Below are 16,735 nucleotides of genomic sequence, written 5' to 3'. Positions count from 1 at the left end.
TGCAGGCTGGGGTTTGGCATGCCGAAATTCATTGTTTTGGTCTCTAGCCCAAACATGCTAGAGTCATTATATTGTCATGTGGTAATTAGCTGTTCCTTTAATACAAGTAATAAAAATTAAGCCTAAGAGGTATTTTAGCAATGCCTTTTACATAATCCAAAACAGTATTCAAATGCTGTAGGCAGTGAGTCATTCAGCTGTACTGTAGTAAAGTTTGAAGTTTAATGCATAGAGATGTTTGAACATTCAGTTCATTCTTTATTCTGTGACCAGCTCTGCTACTGAAGCATTAACCTTTAATCGTGTTAAATTAAATATACATGCCATAATGAATAATTATGAGATTGCCAGAGTTTTCATTTACAATATAATGCTTTGAAAATTTGTCTAAAGGGCCTAGTTACCATTCGCTTGATAATGTGCGTGTTATTTTTTATATGTCACTGAATTCCTTGCTGAATCGAACGAGGGAAACTATATTTTATTCGAAGCAGACACAATGGGTCCCGGCCTCTAAAAAGGAATGGCCTGGAAAAGTTGTCAACTGAAGTTTTAGGGATGACGGGCAGTATACTAGCTTAGCTCTTTAAAAATACCATTTTGTACTGGCAACTGTGCCAGGAAACTTACACGAGAGAAGATTAATAGAATGTTATACACGCACAGGGGTTCTCCTTCTTGTCAATGCTTCCCTGACCTCTCTTTCAAGTTCAAGTTGTCATTCGACGTGGAGGGGACCATGGGCATACTGTCTGTTACCTCCTTCAGGCCATTTGTCCAGCACGAGGCCATAGCAGGAGAGGTCAGGGGGTGGGGAGTGGGAAGATATCCAGGGGACACTGAGATTAAAAAAAAAAAACTGCACCCAGAATGTTCTGAGGATGTTCACTCTTTAGTGTTATTACTGCTCCTACTTACAAGGAACCATCTCCCCAAAATAGCTTTTGAAATCGAATTTAATATAAATATTTTAACACTGATAAAAATAATACTGAGAAACCACCAGTGAGAAGGCAGTGATGCAGCCATGAGCTGTACATGCGCACAGAATCAGTGCCCCGCGGCCGGGATTTCACGTGACGGATGGTGTTGGGGTTAAACACTGTGCTGCACGCACCCCGGTGCCTGCCTTCTGTAAACCCCGCGAAGATGCTGGCATCTCAGGGCGGTCCTGGCTCCTGGCGGACGCGCCAACCGAGACCCGGTGGACCGAGGCCTCGTTTCCAGGAACCAAGGGTGGTCTGAAAAATGACTGGCTCTGGTGTTTAGAAATTAAGTGAACTCTTGAACATATACCCTTGTTGATCCACTGGGCTCGGTGTTTAGCATTCCTCAGCCGGAGACTAAATCCTTGCAGCCGTCTCACAAGTGAGGCTGGCGTCCATACCAGAAATATCTTCCGTGATCTTTTCTAAGCCCAGCAGACTCGCGGATGCTTCTACCCCAGCGGGGCCCGAGGGTCCTAGAGGAAGTGGCCCACTGGTGCCCGGCAGGGGGACAGTAAGTGCCTTTCAGGCAGGAGAAATAAAAATAAAGACCGAATTGATGCCAGAAGAACATTTAGTGTCTCTCCACTTTGGGCTGAATTAATGGTAAAGGCAAAGGCCTCACCAGTACTGTAAACCCCGTGTCCGCAGTCTCCTATTTTACGCTCAGATTCGTCCATAAATCCGATGGTGGACGGCACGTTGAGCTGGCTGCAGGGCCTCTCGTAACTGGCCCAGGTGTCGCTCTCCTGCTGGTTGTGTTATAACCAGGTGTGTGGTGGCCTCCTCGCTGAGTGGCCCACTGGCCCACGACGAGTCACAGTGGCTGGGCCACCAGCTGTGCCTCTGGGGAAAGGCAGAACCCCCCCAACCCAGGGCAAAAACGTGGGGCTCTCCCATCTTCAGCTCACTAGCTGTTAAGCCCTGGCTGACTCCTAAGCATCCTTCATTAGTAAAGGAGGATCGTGTTGGAGAGTGGTCCTGTGCTGAATAGAGTGTCCTGATACAGAGCCTGCCCCCTCGGGGCACCTTCCTCTTTGGAAGGATGGTCACTTGATCTCACAGACTTGGGGTCGAGTTCTCTCTGCCCACTAACCAGCCAGGAGTCCTGGGCACACCACCCCACCTCCCTCAGCTTGAGTTTCCCCTTCTGTGGAAGGAACATGGTCCGCGTCTCACAACTGTCTCCCAGGACTGTCCCGAGGCTCAAACAAGAAAATGTCCGTAAAAGTGTTCTGTGACAGCTGGACGCTTTCCAGGTGTCAGGTGTGATTTCCAACTTCCTAAGAATTATTGGAAACTTGAGGCTTACAGCATCTTCGCGTTCGCTGCCTCCTCCGAGTGTGGTTCTAGGTGACGAGTGATTTTCCTGGGTCCTCCCCTCACTGCTGCCATGTGTATCTCTCTTCCTATCAGTTAGATCAGGGAACGGAAAATCTCTCCAGTGTCATACCAGGCCCAAGCGATGGGCAGATCCCAGGGAGCCTGCCCCTTTTCATGCACAGGGGACCCTGGGTGGGTCTGTGTGCACATCCCTTAGCAGCCACGGAGAAGCGCCCCATCCATCCGGCCACGATCCCCAGGGGAGCTAATTCCCTGGGAGCCACGAGACCAGCTCTGAGCCTCTGTGAGGCCAGGAAGGTGGCTCATCTGTGTCCCCAGTGGGATGACATGTCTCCCTCTCGTGCAGATCCCGTCCCGGCTCTGGACCTCGGGCAGCAGCTCCAGCTCAAAGTGCAGCGCCTGCACGACATTGAAACAGAGAACCAGAAACTTAGGGAAACTCTTGAAGAATACAACAAGGAATTTGCCGAAGTGAAAAATCAAGGTTGGTGGAAGATGTATTTGTTCTTTGCTTTGGGCTTTCTCTTTCTTTCTTTTTAATTGCCTTCCCTGTACTGCTGGGACTAGCTCTGACTGTCAGAAAGTCAGGGTGGGGCAAGAGTCAGCGTCGTTAAAGAGAGGTGATGATGATGCTTAGCTGTTGAGAAGGCAGACTTCTCCTCTGCGCAATAAGTACATACGACTTTATTGCCTGCCCGACGGGACCAATCCTTCCTGAATCATCACATGATAGGATCAGCCTTTTAAAAGACGGATGCGTTGCCTGCGGGTGACACCTGTCAGAGAACCAGCTTGTGATCAACACGCAGTAAGTCATTTAATAATTGCTGCCGATACATTAAGACTTTAGATGCAGCTTTCACATCCCCATGCTTAAGCACCCCACGTCCTTGTTGGCGGCACCCTCCTCATGATGAATTTCACGAAGGAAAACAAAACAGCCTTTTAGTGTGGTTGTCCAGCCATCATCAAGGAGAGAGGGCAAAGGTTGCCTGGCTTTCCCTGTCAGGGAAGAACAAAGACATTTCTCCCACACCTCCAATCCAGACAGGTCCCAGTCAGGAGCCTCGTGGCTGCCTTGTCGTGAAGAAAAATCACAACCCCATCTGACCGCCACTGCAGGGTTTTCAGCCAGGTCCACGTAGAAGTGGCCTGTTTGGTTTTGTTTGGGGTCGGGGGGAGGAAGGCGACAGAGAGGAGAACAAACTGCCGGCGGGGCGGGGAGGGGGCTTCCCTTGAGCGGCCTTCTGTATAAGCTCCGAGGCCAGAGAAGGAATTACTTGGGAAAGAGTTTAGAAGGCGTCCTCGGGGTGGTCTGCGGAAAGGACCCAGGAAGAGGCGGGAAGGTCGGGGCCTGAGCCGTGAGGGCGGCCCCTCCCGGGGGGAACACCACCTCAGTCTGGCCCCACAGGAAGTGGTGAGCTTGTGGGACTCGGGGAACGGTTTGGGCCGCTGGGGAGCCCGGTGTGGGACTTCAGAGGCGGGGTGCAGTGAGAGAAGTGCTCCCTCCCCCTAGCAGGGTGTGGCTCTGGCCAGGGGTGCAGGGGACAAAGAAGCCACGGAGGTGTACCCTCTGCCTTTATTGCAGCACTGCCCACAAAGGCTCTGCCTGTTGCTTCCTTCCAGTGACCTCTGGCATCTTACTCCAGTGACAGATCCACCGTTTGGGTTTCCTTCAGTTTGGCTGGTTTTGTTGGAGGGCAGGAGGGCGGTGTGGGTGGACCAAGGGCTCCACCAGGTCGCCCTCTCCCACCTGCCTGGTCGGTGCCCCAGGGCCAGTTTACCAGTGAGCAGCCATAACTGGGAGTGGGGCCATTTCCTCCCCAAAGGCCTCACTGGATGGGAATTTTTAAATAGAGTCAAAGACTCAAGAACAAAGGCTCCAGAGGCCGGCAGACCTGACCGGGCCCCTTTCTTGCCACAACTTCGCCGTGCGACCTTGAGCGCACGGTCACGTCGTTAAAGCCTGGTTTTCTTGGATGCAGGGTGTCGGGGATTCTCCCGCTAACAGCGTAGGGCTGTTGCAGGATTAGAGATGCGGGCGAGGCAGTCAGTATCCACGGCTCTTACTGAGCACTGTGGGTTTCTTTCTAGAAATCACCCCCTACCCTTTTTCTTTATTGGTATCTTTACAGATTTTCCCAGCCTCCAGAAGAAATAGCGTTTTCCTCTCTTTTCTTCACACTAGAAAAAAGGATTTTGATTTGAAAGTGTTAGCACGCACACCACTTGTTTTATTTGCCACAGCTGTAGTGTGGATTGCCAAAACATTGGAGCAGGACAGGAATTTCTCTCTCACGTGCTCTAATTCTCCCCCCACCCCATTTCAAGATGAGTGAAGGGGGCCCAGGTGCTGGAGGCTCCAAGACAAGTTGGCCCCTGGCCCCCTGAGCGGCTCTCCCTGGCAAAGGGGCCCCCAGGCAGTGCCTCCGACCCCCCTGGAAGGAGCACAGATGGGGTCCCACTGAGAAGCCCACTGCAGTGAGGCCGGGCGTCTAAGAGCCGTCCAGATGTTTCCACCCCGTCATTAAGGGCAGACATGCTGTACCTGACTGTCATGCAGACTATCCAGTTAAAAGAACGTGCAGGCGTTTCCGGAGGTGACCTGTCCTGGTGTCCGTTCTGGAAGTGTTCCACTCCTGCCTGGTTTCAGCCCCACCTCTCTGGCTGGGGAGGAACGTGTGTCGCTAACCACTGTGCTCCCAGGGCATTTCTCCCAGGCCCCACGCGACCAGCCCGAAAGGCCGAAGCCCCCTCCCACCCCCGCCTCCCTCAGATGCCTGGCCAGGGTCACTGGTCTTAATCCCTCTCTCCTCCTCTGAGGAGAACCCTCTGGTACCATTTCATGGAAAGGGCCATTGCTTTTCTCAACAAAAGGGCATTTAGCTTTTATCCACTGAGCCACGTGGGTATGAACGCCCGGCTGACGTGCTCCTGCCTCGCCCAGCGTGTCTGTGCAGCGCGGGGAGTGGAAGCGGACGTGAGCCACAGCCTGAAGGAACAAGGGCCACCAGCCCAGGTGCTTACTCGGCAGAGACTGGCAGGCGGTGTTGCCACAGGAGCCCGGGGCCCTGTTGTCACTGCCCTGTCTGGACCTCACCCTGTAGCCCGGCCTTGGCTCCTGTGTTCACTCGCACCTTGGCCGTTTCCTGAGCCCCGACCTGTGGCAGGCACTGGGACCACTGAGAAGCTCGGCCTTGCCCTCTGCAGGATGGCCTGGGGCAGGGCAGGTGCGGTCCCAGGAGCTCCACTGTCCTCAGACCTGGGACCACAGCACTCTGCTGGGGACCGTCTGGCCCGCTCGGTGCTGTGGGGGTGCCTGAGGGGGACCAGGCGGAGCAGTCCTGTCCCAGAGCCACCCACGGGTCTGAGTTAGGACCCTACTCTGTTCATTGCATCTGCCCTCATGTTCCCATTTTGAGTCACTGAAGTGACTGCCATGAACCTGTGCTTGGTGATGGGGGACCTGGGCTTTCTGGGGACGGCCCTGCCTCCCAGAGTGCCCTGTATCCCAAGCAGGGCTTCATCACGCGGCACTGCTGCCCGCACCCCAGGGGCTCACCCTCCCTCAGATGTGGCTCCCCTGGGCCCCATGTCAGCTCTGCACACACCACCCAGGTCTGCCAGGCTCCAGCCCTGGGGGGAGAGTGCTGTCTGCACCCCAGCTCCAGGTCTGGTCCCTCCTAGCCGGAGATGATGCGCGCTGTGTCCAGTTAGCACGCTGTGCGTTTCATCACTTCTGAAACAACAGAGCTGCGGCCCATGGCTAGGACGGTCTGTAGCCTTCTTCCAAAATGTGCACATAATTATGAACTGTTTTCTTTGTAAGAAAGTACTTAAACCCACACTAAAATGTTATTAATTTTCCCTTGATAGAGGACTAATTTAAGGTTCATCAATCAGACGGTATTATATTTTACCATTGATTTCCCCCCTTCTTTTTCTTAAGTTGTATCAGAGAGACATAGTTCTTCTTCCCAGCAAAATCCATTGATCCTCCTCAACCTAAATGTTTAAAGTTCAATTTAACATTTAGGGAGTAAAAGGTCTCCGAAGGGACTCGTAACTATTGATTTCGTGTCAGAATTGAAGAGCTAAAGTTTAAAACACGCCGATCCTGCTAGGTTACGAAAGCTGGTATGTGTAGCCAGTGGACCTGTGTTTCTCTTACTGGAGTTTTTTTTTTGTTGTTATTTTTCCCCCCTTTCTGCAGAGGTTACGATAAAAGCACTTAAAGAGAAAATCCGAGAATATGAACAGACTCTGAAGAACCAAGCCGAGACCATAGCTCTCGAAAAGGAACAAAAGTTACAAAATGATTTTGCAGAAAAGGAGAGGTGAGCCTGCGTTGGGGTGTGCGCGCGCTGACTTGCTGACGTCGTGGTTTTTACTCCTGCCTTTCCCATCACAGGACGGGTCTTTAAATGTGCCTATGAAATAAGCCCTGGTTAGAAACCAAACTCCCAGGGGCTCTAAGGCACAATTTCATTGGGAAAATAAAGGTGTCCCTGATCCTGTAATTTGTGAGAGGACCTTGGGTAAAACGTACCCTTCTTTCCCCATTGGTGGATCGTGTCATCCGGTCAGAGGCCCAGGTGTGTCTGCTGGGGCCGTGTGGGGCCGGGGCTTGAGCACGAAGTGTGTGCGGGTGGCTTGGCACCTGGTGGTTGTACCTGAGGAGAGGCAGGAGGGGCAGGACCGTTCCCTGCTGCGTGTCCTCTTTGGGAAGCCCTGGGCGAACAGAGCTCCTGTTACCTTCTTAAGTGAATTTTGATATTTAACATCACAGACACAGTATCTCAGAGTTTTTGTCTGTTTGTTTGTTTGTTTTGTTTTTGCCTCTTTTCATCCCGTCACAGTGCCCCATACATCAGGGAGTCGGTATCAGTAAAATATGTTAACGCATCATCCAAGCACTGTGAGTGTCAGGTTTCCGATGGCCTGCTTCACCCAAAACTTTGCCACAAATAATAAGTTGGTTTTTCACCAGTGTGAAAGTTGAATGAACATTAGATTTCTGGTAACAACCATGAGGACTGTGGAACTTACTGATTCGAGTTACATCAGTCAGGTTTTTCAGATGTTTGGTGAAAAGGTTTAAAATTTTAACTCTGCTGGGAAGAAACATGAGTCCATTAACAGGAGGCACTGAATGTCTGGTTACAAGTGAGAGGCAGGCCTGGCAGTGAGGTTTTGTGGGTGCCTCCCGCTGACTTGGAATGTGGTTGCTTGGACGTCTGTGAGGCGGACTGCATGGAGAGCCTCGGACATCACTGAGGCCTTCCTGGGGCACCGCTAACCTGGCTTCATTTAGAAGAGAAGAGTGACCGCCACATTCAATGCCAGCCCCTCTCAGTTTGTCTCAGCGAGGGCCCGGGTCCGACCTGCGGAGTAGATGGTCTCACTTTCCAGATGGAGAAACCAGGCCTCAGATCAAGGACCTGCCTGCAACCCCCCAGCGAGGCACCCAGAGGTGGGCACAGAGCCCGGCCCACCGCTGCAGCCTGGGCCTCCCTTTCCTGGGAGGTCAGACTTGACTTCCCAGAGTCCTCACCGAGGGATCAAAGCCAGTCCCTCAGCGCCAAGCCCAGCTCTGCAGGGGACCCCACACCCACACTGAGGGGAGACGGGCTGGGCATGGCCCCCGTGGAGTCAGGGCTCTGAAGATTGAGGGCGCTCTCCTCCCAGCAGATATGGCCCTGGCCCTCAGTTGTTTCCGGGGAGGGCACTTCACTTCCAAAAGATTTCCGACCATGTTATTGATCACTGGGGGGAGGGAGGGGATGCAAGCCATCGAAAGGCCCTGCCAACCAGAAATGGGTCTGTAAAAAAGGCCACCCCTAACTGGAACGTTGTGCAGCCATTTAAATAACAGTTGTGTTGAATTCACACGAACACCAGAAATGTATTCAGCATAACGTGAAGTGGAAAACGCATGATACAGAATTATACACAGCGTGATTACAGCTGCACGGAGCAAACCCACGCGTTATGAAAGTGTAGAGATAAATTCCTATGAAATTCATTTCAATTAGGTAAAAGGATTTATTATATTAAAAGATGCAGGGGAGGGTATAGCTCAATGGTAGAGTGTGTGCTTAGCATGCCCAAGCTCCTGGGTTCAACTCCCAGTTCCTTCGTTAAAAAATAATAAATAAATAAACCTAATTACTTCCTCCCCCCGCCAAAAAAAGACGCAGATAACTGACTGACCAGTTGAGTGGGGGATAAAGCTAGATTTTTACCTCATTCGTTACACCAAAAAATTAAAATAGATCTAGGATAGAAATATGAATAATTAAATCATGTACATACTAGAAGAAAATGTGGGCCAATAATTTGTTTTTAATAATCTTAGAGTGGGAAGATCTTTCTAAGCATAAAATAAAATTGACATAAATGTGACTGCTTCAGATTTAATACAGACGTCTTAAAAACAAATAACAATGAACAACATTTTTAAACCATCAAAAAACTGGAAAGAAATATTTACACCACATAGGAAAAAGGGCTAATTTTCTGTATAAACAAAGGACTCTTACAAATTAGTAAGGAAAAGATCAGTGCTGCAAAAAATGGGCAAAGGAGATGCGCAGACAGTCCACACAAAGCACAGCTCAGCTTTATTCAGCAGTGAAGTTCAGTTTAAGTTTACCCAGTGTTGGCACAGCAGAACACTCTCGAATGTCACTGGCGAGAGTTTAAATTGGTAAGGTTTTTGTTGGAAAGTTTCTCAATAGCTCTCAAAACAAACCCCCCAAACTCCACAGACCCTTTCACCCTTGTAATCCCTCTGTGAGAATTTTAGCCAGCCAATTCACTGTCGGAATTATGCAGCAACATCTATGCCATGATCGTTGTGGAATTGTTTGATAGAAAGGAATGATGAGCCATCTAAGGGTCCAACGAGGCTCGGGTCAGTTATTTAGTAAGAAGAGGAGGAGTTACCTATGCTGGAGTTTTCCACGGCTCAAGATAAGTGGGAAAGCCAGCTGCAGGGTCCCGTAAGCGCTCTGATCCCTTTTGTATTAAAACAAAGGGGCGGGGAGTATATATTACGCTGTAATATATCACACCCGAGTTTACAGTACACTGCAGTGTATTTGCACGTTGCGCTGTATTTCTGTACATCTAGAAAGATTTTAGAAAGCTACAAAAGAAGTCTATCTGGGAAGTACAAATAGAGCCAAGGAAGGAAAAGGACATTTTTACCTTCCCTGCTCTTATAATATTTGTGGTTTGGGTTTGTTTGTTTGTTTTTTTAACTCAGAGCATTTACAATTGAAATATGTGAAAATGTCAGTGATGCTTTTCCATAGATGATGGAAATCTGGGTGACTTTTTTAAGTGTGTAATTTCTACTTTTCTGTATTCCCAGGTTTCTTCTTACAAGAGCATGTGTTATATTCATATGATGTAAAAATAATAACCTTATTTTTAGAGACTTTTCTGCCAATGAGGAGGAAGGAATGCTATTTATTGACCAGGGAATTCATTTGGAGATCATGGGAAATTTAAATACATGGAATGCGGCTGAAAACATTCAGAATGTCCCCATTAGGTATTTGAGTTGCATTTGCATTCCATTCTAACAGAAACGGAACAGCTGTCACATCTCTTTAGTACATCCTTTATTCCGATAAATTCCTTCACAGCGTCAGCAAAATGTAAATGTGTCATTCTTCTTGGGCTAAGTTCAGAAAACAATGAGTGCGTGATGATGATTTTTTCTTCTTCTCTTTTTAATATCTGGCATTTAAGAACAAGCTACATTTAGGATAACCTACATCAGTTACCTCACGTCAAGTCCCAGAGATGCACGCTTCCCCTCCTGTGATGCGTGGGTGCAGAGTCGGGTGGTCAAGTGGTACCCGGCCATGCGTCCCAGTGGAGACAGCGCATCGCCGGAGCTCCACGACACACAAGACATTTGTGAGTTCGTTAACGCGATGACCAATCTGGCTTTTTTTCTCTGCTTTTTCAGAAAGCTGCAGGAGACCCAGATGTCTACCACCTCAAAGCTGGAAGAGGCGGAACATAAAGTTCAGACTCTGCAAACAGGTGTGCTCTCCTTCCTGCTGGTCAGGTGGCTGCAGGCAAAGCTGACACCAGGCAGGTTTGCTCCATTTCCCAGTCCCTCCAGGTCCCCTATGACACTTGGCGCCCCGGCGCAGGGAGCCTGGAGGAGGGAAGGAGCCCACACCCCTTCGTGCCTCAGACACCTCACCCCCCCCACAACAGGCAGCTTCTCCACCTCGACTGCATGAGTCACCCGTGCTGAGTCGTGGTGTCAAGGTGGGAGGCTTTGCATCCCATTTGCATCACTTTCACAAGCCATCCTTTCTTCCTGCTCTTTCTCCAACAAACACGTCTAAATCTCCAAACTGTCAAGGGCTGACATCTCATTTGGAACAATAATGGCGGGGAGGGGGTTGAAGCCTGATTTCCACCCTGTGAAGTTAAAGGAGAACAGTAATGCAGACTTCTGAAACTTTAAATATACCAAAAAAGGTCGTGCCGAGGTTTTCATCACTTCTTTAAACTTCTTTGTGCCTTTTTTTCTTTTTATTCTGAAAGGGAAACTGCACTCTATATTTAACTTCAGTGTGGAAAAAAAAATCAGAAGACATCATAATCCAAGTTTAAAAAAAAAACACAAATGGCAGAGTGGGAGAAAATCATCACCACACATTCACAGACAAATAATATCCAAAAACTAGAAAGATCACCTGCAAATCAAGCAAAATAGATACGCAGCCCAGGAGAACAACGGGCCAAGGGCGGGAGCAGGCAGTTTACAGAAGAGACGCTCGTGGCACGAGATGCACGGAATTTTTTTAAGAGTCAGGGAAATGCTCATTAAATCAGTGAAAGATTGTTTTGCCTGTGAGGCTGTTAAAAATTTTCTTTTAACTGATAGTAGCCACTGCTGGTGAGAGCAGAGGGAAGTGGTCGTGCTCTGGGTGTTGCTGGGAATGTCAGTGCCTCCTGGGAGGCCAGCTGGGCGGCGTTTATCTGAAGTGGCAAAGTCCAGGCTCCTTACCCAGCACCTTCCCTTCCAGGTCTCCCGAAGCACCAGGCATGTGACAAGCCCTGTCCAAGAGCCAGCTGCTACTGTCATTGCCTGTGTCCCAACGTGCTTCTGCCAAGGGCATAGGGCAAGCATCAGAAGATATCTGTATCGTCCTATTTATTAGGGAGGGGGGTGAAAAATATATATATATATATATATATATATATATATATACACACACACATTACATCCAATTATGTATGGAAAAAATTTTAATAGTAAAATTTGTTTAAAAGCAGGAAATCTGCACACCAAACTAGTAACAGTGGTTATCTTGGAAGAGGAGTGTGCAGTGAGGCGAGCTGGCCATGGAAGGGGATTTTCTGTTCCATTCTGTGTGTACTTTTGTGATCTTTGCCTCCTTTGAAATGAGAATATATGTCTACTTTTCTCTCTAATTTAATCTGAACAATTAATGTCTTACATTATGGTTTTATGTCCTCTGCCTTTCAGCCCTGGAAAAAACTCGAACAGAATTATTTGACCTGAAAACCAAATATGATGAAGAAATTACTGCCAAGTAAGTCTCTGCCTGATTTCCTCCATCTGCATGCCTTTGGTCAGGTATCTCCCGAGTTTGCTAATTCATGAGAGAGTTCCCTGCTCCCCCTCCAGTCTGTTGGCTTTGCAGATCAGCACAGGGTTTAGAAGATCCTTGGCCTCTGAGCTTTTGTAAGGAATAGGGTGTTGTTCCCAGGACCTGCCCAAGACGTGACAGTAAGCTCTGGTGTTGTTAGAACAATCCTTCCAACTGAAGCTTTTTTTCCCCCTTAATTATTGTGAAGCCTGGTCACCACTGTGCCTTTTGCTAAGAAAGTTTGGAAAAGAGTCAGCTTATAGATGCTGTGACACTTGGGGCGTTTTGTGGAGCTTGGTCTGTGCAAAGCACATCACCTTTTACCTGTGCCCAAGTCCTTCGCTCCCACACAGGTGTATTTGTTCAAATCACACGTGACAGTGCTGGGCGTCTGTGGGCAGACACGTACACAAAGGGAGCGTGCCTGTTTGGGCAGGTGTATCACACAAGGCTCTGGTCGGAAGGAAATGGGTCATCTACTGTGGGTACACTGTTGACAGCCCACCCTCCACACAGAACAGCAGGAAGGAAGAAAGAACACTGATACAAATCAAGAAAGATGAAGAAGCAACAACTCATACCCAGTAACACCAGGCTAAAGTTTGACAACTTTTTCCTGTTCTGAGAGGCTCCTCCCATCTCTAGCCAAAAACTGGGTACCCCCAACCCCCGACAGTTGTCCCTCTCTGGAGGCCCTAGGTGGGCGCTCGAGTGGGGAAGTGGCTCTGAAAAGCCCCGCCCTCCCCGCCGGCTCCCGCCGCATGGGGCACTGGCGCTGGGCTCGGCATCCCTCTGCCCCAGCACACTCGCCCTGGGCCCTTGAGGTTGCTGCCGGGCCAGCTGCTCTCGGGGCACATGGTGGGTGGGCTCTTGACCTTCACTGGGTTGTTTAGTAACTCGACACCTTCAGAGCCCAGCTCCCCGAGCTTGGTGATCGGAACCGATTGCGATCATGAGCACAGAACTTCTTCGTGAAGACTAAAACATCCCGGTCAGTCTTGGCGACTCCAGCTGACTTGCTGGCATAGCTAATCTGGGTGGAACCCACCAGATTGTTTTCCCCTCCTCTTGGTGTACAGAAATGTGACTTTAGAGCTGATCCTAAGGTATGGTAACCAGTAAAATTACACTCTATTGGTGGTTCTGGTATTAACCCTTCCAACCCAGGGCATCGCTGTCGATGGGCTGGCAGGTGTGTTTCCCCCCCACCCCCCACCAAACTACAGCCTGAGGGTTCCTCACCCTCCAAGACGTACCAACTGTCATTACCTTGGCGCTCCTCGGGGTCGTGTTGGGTTCTCTCTTCTGCCAGCGTGTCATCTTTGTTTTTCTATTATTTCTGCCTGGACTTTTTTCTACTACATAGGTTGTTTTTCTCTGGAAACTTGATGTTTCAAAATTATAACATTTTCATCTGTCGCAGAGCTCGAGCCTCAGTTTGTAGCATTGCTTCTATAAAATAGTTTGATCTGAAGATGATAAGTTAATTCCTTCATTCATCCTCTCTCATCCATGTCATTTTACTTGCCAACAAAGTTCATAGTGACTTTAGTGATGGTATATTGGATTAGTTCACTGTTTTTGGCTGATTTATTTAATTTTTGTTAAACCACACCTCTTAAAAGGCAGAGCTGCATTTTGTGCATTGTTATAGACTATCATTATACAATTCAAATTTGCTTTATTATGCACTTTAAAAAAATTTGTGCAGCCAACCTCTAAACCCATCTAAGACCATGGTTTTCAAACTGGGTCGCAATTGTGGAATCATGAATGGCGACCAGCTAGTTAGGTAAGAAATAGAATCTGAAACAAACAATAGAATAGAAAGTGTCATGGCTCATGGCATTTAGTAAAGTTAGGTATTGTTTTGTGACACTTTTGTTTAAATTATGTGTATAAATCTGAAAATACATAGTTATTGGCTTGCAACGGAAAATGTGGTTCTTCCTGTGGATCTCAGTTGAAAAGCCAGTGATCTGAGACTGTCACCAAAGCTCAAATTCCAGAAGCCAGTGTCTCCTGCGTGCACACTGGGGAGGTGCACTCATTGCCTGGTGACATCGAGCCTCTGCTGAAACTGTCGGAAATTGACAGCTCAGAATGCCACCTGTCACAGGATGGCCAAGTCCTGGGCCCTGGTTTAGATTCATAACTTCTTATTTTCTTCTTGGGCTTCTGCAAAACCACACAGAAAATGTGTGTCCATGTAATCTGCTTTAGGGGTTGAAGAAGCAAAGCCACAGAGAACAGGCATCTAGGAAGGGCTTACACCCCCTCCCCCGCCCAGCCCCCTCACAGGCTTGCATCTCCTCTAAGGAGGGAATGCAGCAGCCGGAGAGTGACTGGGGGACAGAGCGAGAGAGGAAGGGCGGTCTGCTCCCTATCCCCAGCCTCTGCTGGCCTTGCTGTAGGCCAGGGTGACGCCGGGGGATGATTCCCGTATCAGCCAGAACCACCAGTTGCCAACCAGCAGCCCAGTCACCTGTTCCCAGGTGATCCTGCTCCCACTCCCAGGGTGGGGGTCAGAGGTGCCTCTTGAGATGACGGGGTGATTTTCAGTCTCAAGTATTTTTCTAAGTTACTGTTTATAGGTGCAGGGACCCCGGGCTTTTCCTAAGCAGCCGGCTCTGTCATGTGACGGGTAAGATCATTAGATCCGGGGTCTCCTGAATCAGCAGGGTCACCCAGGGGAGCACCAGAGGCCGCTTCTCCTGAGCCCAGACCTCTCCTAGGACCCCCAGCCCGCCAGCCTTGGATGAGACATGACGATGGTGGGCGGGGCTCCAGGAGAAACGTCTCTAGACTGTTTCCCATCAGATTAGTGTATCTTCAAGCCAAAAAGATGTTTTTCCCCTCAAAATCTGAGTAGGTGAAAATCTACATGTTACTTGATCGTTTTCATTGAACTAATAGATGGAAAGGAGAATCAGAAAGCATGGGGGTCGGTCGTTCCATCGCGTATGTCCCAGGACGGTGGCAGTTGCTACAGACTACTGACAGGGCGTGGGTGCTCTTGGGGTGTGTCCCCTCCTGTGATCACAGCAGGAAATCCTCTCATCTCCTCCAGAGAGGGGGGAGGCAGAGATGTGTTGGGTACGTGCACGTGCGTGGAGAGAACAAGCCTGGAGGGCATGACTCAAAGGTGACAGACCCCCTTGTTAGCCTCCTGATATTCCTGGAGGCCTCCTCTGTGCCTAGACCTGTGCTGGGCTCTGGCAGTTCCGAGATAAAAGGCTCGGGGAAGACAAGCCATCGTGGTCCAGTATCACCACTGCCGTGTTAGAGGGGACGTGAGCACAGCCCCTGTGCCGTTAGGGCGTCCGCAGAAGACAGACGGCCTCCTCCAACTTGGAAGGTCAGGGCACGGCGGGGAGGAGACCAGAGGGGTCGAGGCATCCTGAGCAAGCACTGGTCCTACCTCACCACACCTCTGTTTGCGGGGGCCAGCTGGAAAGGAGCTGTGGCCTTTGGGAAGGGGCAGGGATCCAGGGCAGCACCAGCAACCCCTGACCTTACGCTCCTCCCTCCGCCTGCCGGGACTCCCCCCAGCCAGCGGAGCAGCGGGGGAGGGGGAACTGACCATGAGGATGGCGGGTCTCCACGTAGGACCCCACCCAGCTGGAGCCAAAGGACAGGAGGGTCCGGGAAGCCTTCCTGAAGGGGGTGGCCTGTGATTTGAGGTGGAAAGATGAGCTGAGGTGAGGGGTTACTGGAGGCAAAGGAGGACAGTCTGTGAAAACACAGGGCTGGCGAGGCTGATCCCCCGAGGACCAGCCCAAAGCTCCACGGAGGCCAGGTGGGATTGGGGTTCGGGGTGGGGTGTGGATGAAGGCTCAGTTGGATCAGCATTTCCCACATCAGAGATGGACGGCTAACAAAAGGCAGCCCAGGGCCAAACACTTAACTGTAAATGGTTCCCAGAGTAAGTAATCCACAAAAAATGCAGAAAATGGACTGAGATAATAATTACTACTTTCTTTTAACTTCTGAGACAATTGCTTCGGTCTCTGAGATCCCACATGAAGTTTCCCCCTCCGCATTCCTCTCCCCTTTTATTTTCTGGGAAAGGTTTGTTGCTGTCTTATCTGCCTCAGGCCAGACCTACGCATATCGTATTAGACTAGACATCTTTTCATTAATACATACGAATATAAGCCCGCCGGTGGCGAACCTTTTCACAAATGGCCTTAAAACATTTCAAAACAATGTATTTTCTCTCTTTGAAGGAAGGGATTCTTAAAAACCTACTGACAGAAAATGCAGGAAGAGGGTGGGGGAGGCATCGTGGAACGTGGGCTTTGAGTGGATGACTGGGGTCCACTGCTTACTGTCTGTGTCCTTGGATAAGCCCATTGACCTCTGTGTCTCTCCTTTCTCGTCTGTATAATGGGCATAATAGTAGTCAGGACACTGGGTGGCTGTGAAGAGTAATTAGGGGTGTGTGTAGTGCCCAGGACAGTGACAGCAGTAGTCGCCGTCACTAATCACTGTCAGCTATTCTGTTGTTCACGAGTGGAGGCTGTCAGGACGGACTTGCCCTGGGCGTGGTGCGCGTGCGTTTCTGAAATTCATGGGCCTTGGAGAAGACTGGCCCCAGTGGTGTCGTCTCCCCAGGAGAGTTGAACAGCACGTGATGGATGCTTCGTCTCTCCGTCACTGGGAGATGCCGCTGGGGTGGCCATCCCTCACCCCCATTTTGGACAGAAGCCTGCGGGTCAGAGGCAGCGGGGCTGTCTGGAGCCCCGCTGACTG

General features: G+C 49.8%; 1 protein-coding gene across 11 annotated transcripts in view; it reads left to right on the top strand.

The window, feature by feature from the left end:
- The window catches only part of CUX1 (cut like homeobox 1), a 352,302-nt gene that overhangs the window by 217,895 nt on the left and 117,672 nt on the right, over nt 1-16,735 (top strand). For all 11 annotated transcript variants that reach the window (XM_072943159.1, XM_072943158.1, XM_072943157.1 and 8 more), the window contains exons 5-8: nt 2,677-2,814; nt 6,544-6,667; nt 10,315-10,391; nt 11,857-11,923. In XM_072943159.1, the coding sequence (XP_072799260.1) occupies nt 2,677-2,814; nt 6,544-6,667; nt 10,315-10,391; nt 11,857-11,923 (406 nt within the window). The remainder of the gene's footprint in view (nt 1-2,676; nt 2,815-6,543; nt 6,668-10,314; nt 10,392-11,856; nt 11,924-16,735) is intronic.

This window comes from Vicugna pacos, chromosome 18 (assembly GCF_048564905.1).
Source record: "Vicugna pacos chromosome 18, VicPac4, whole genome shotgun sequence".
NCBI lineage: Eukaryota > Metazoa > Chordata > Mammalia > Artiodactyla > Camelidae > Vicugna > Vicugna pacos.
Note: the sequence above shows the minus strand (reverse complement) of the source record. Positions and strands in the feature narration are given on the sequence as shown.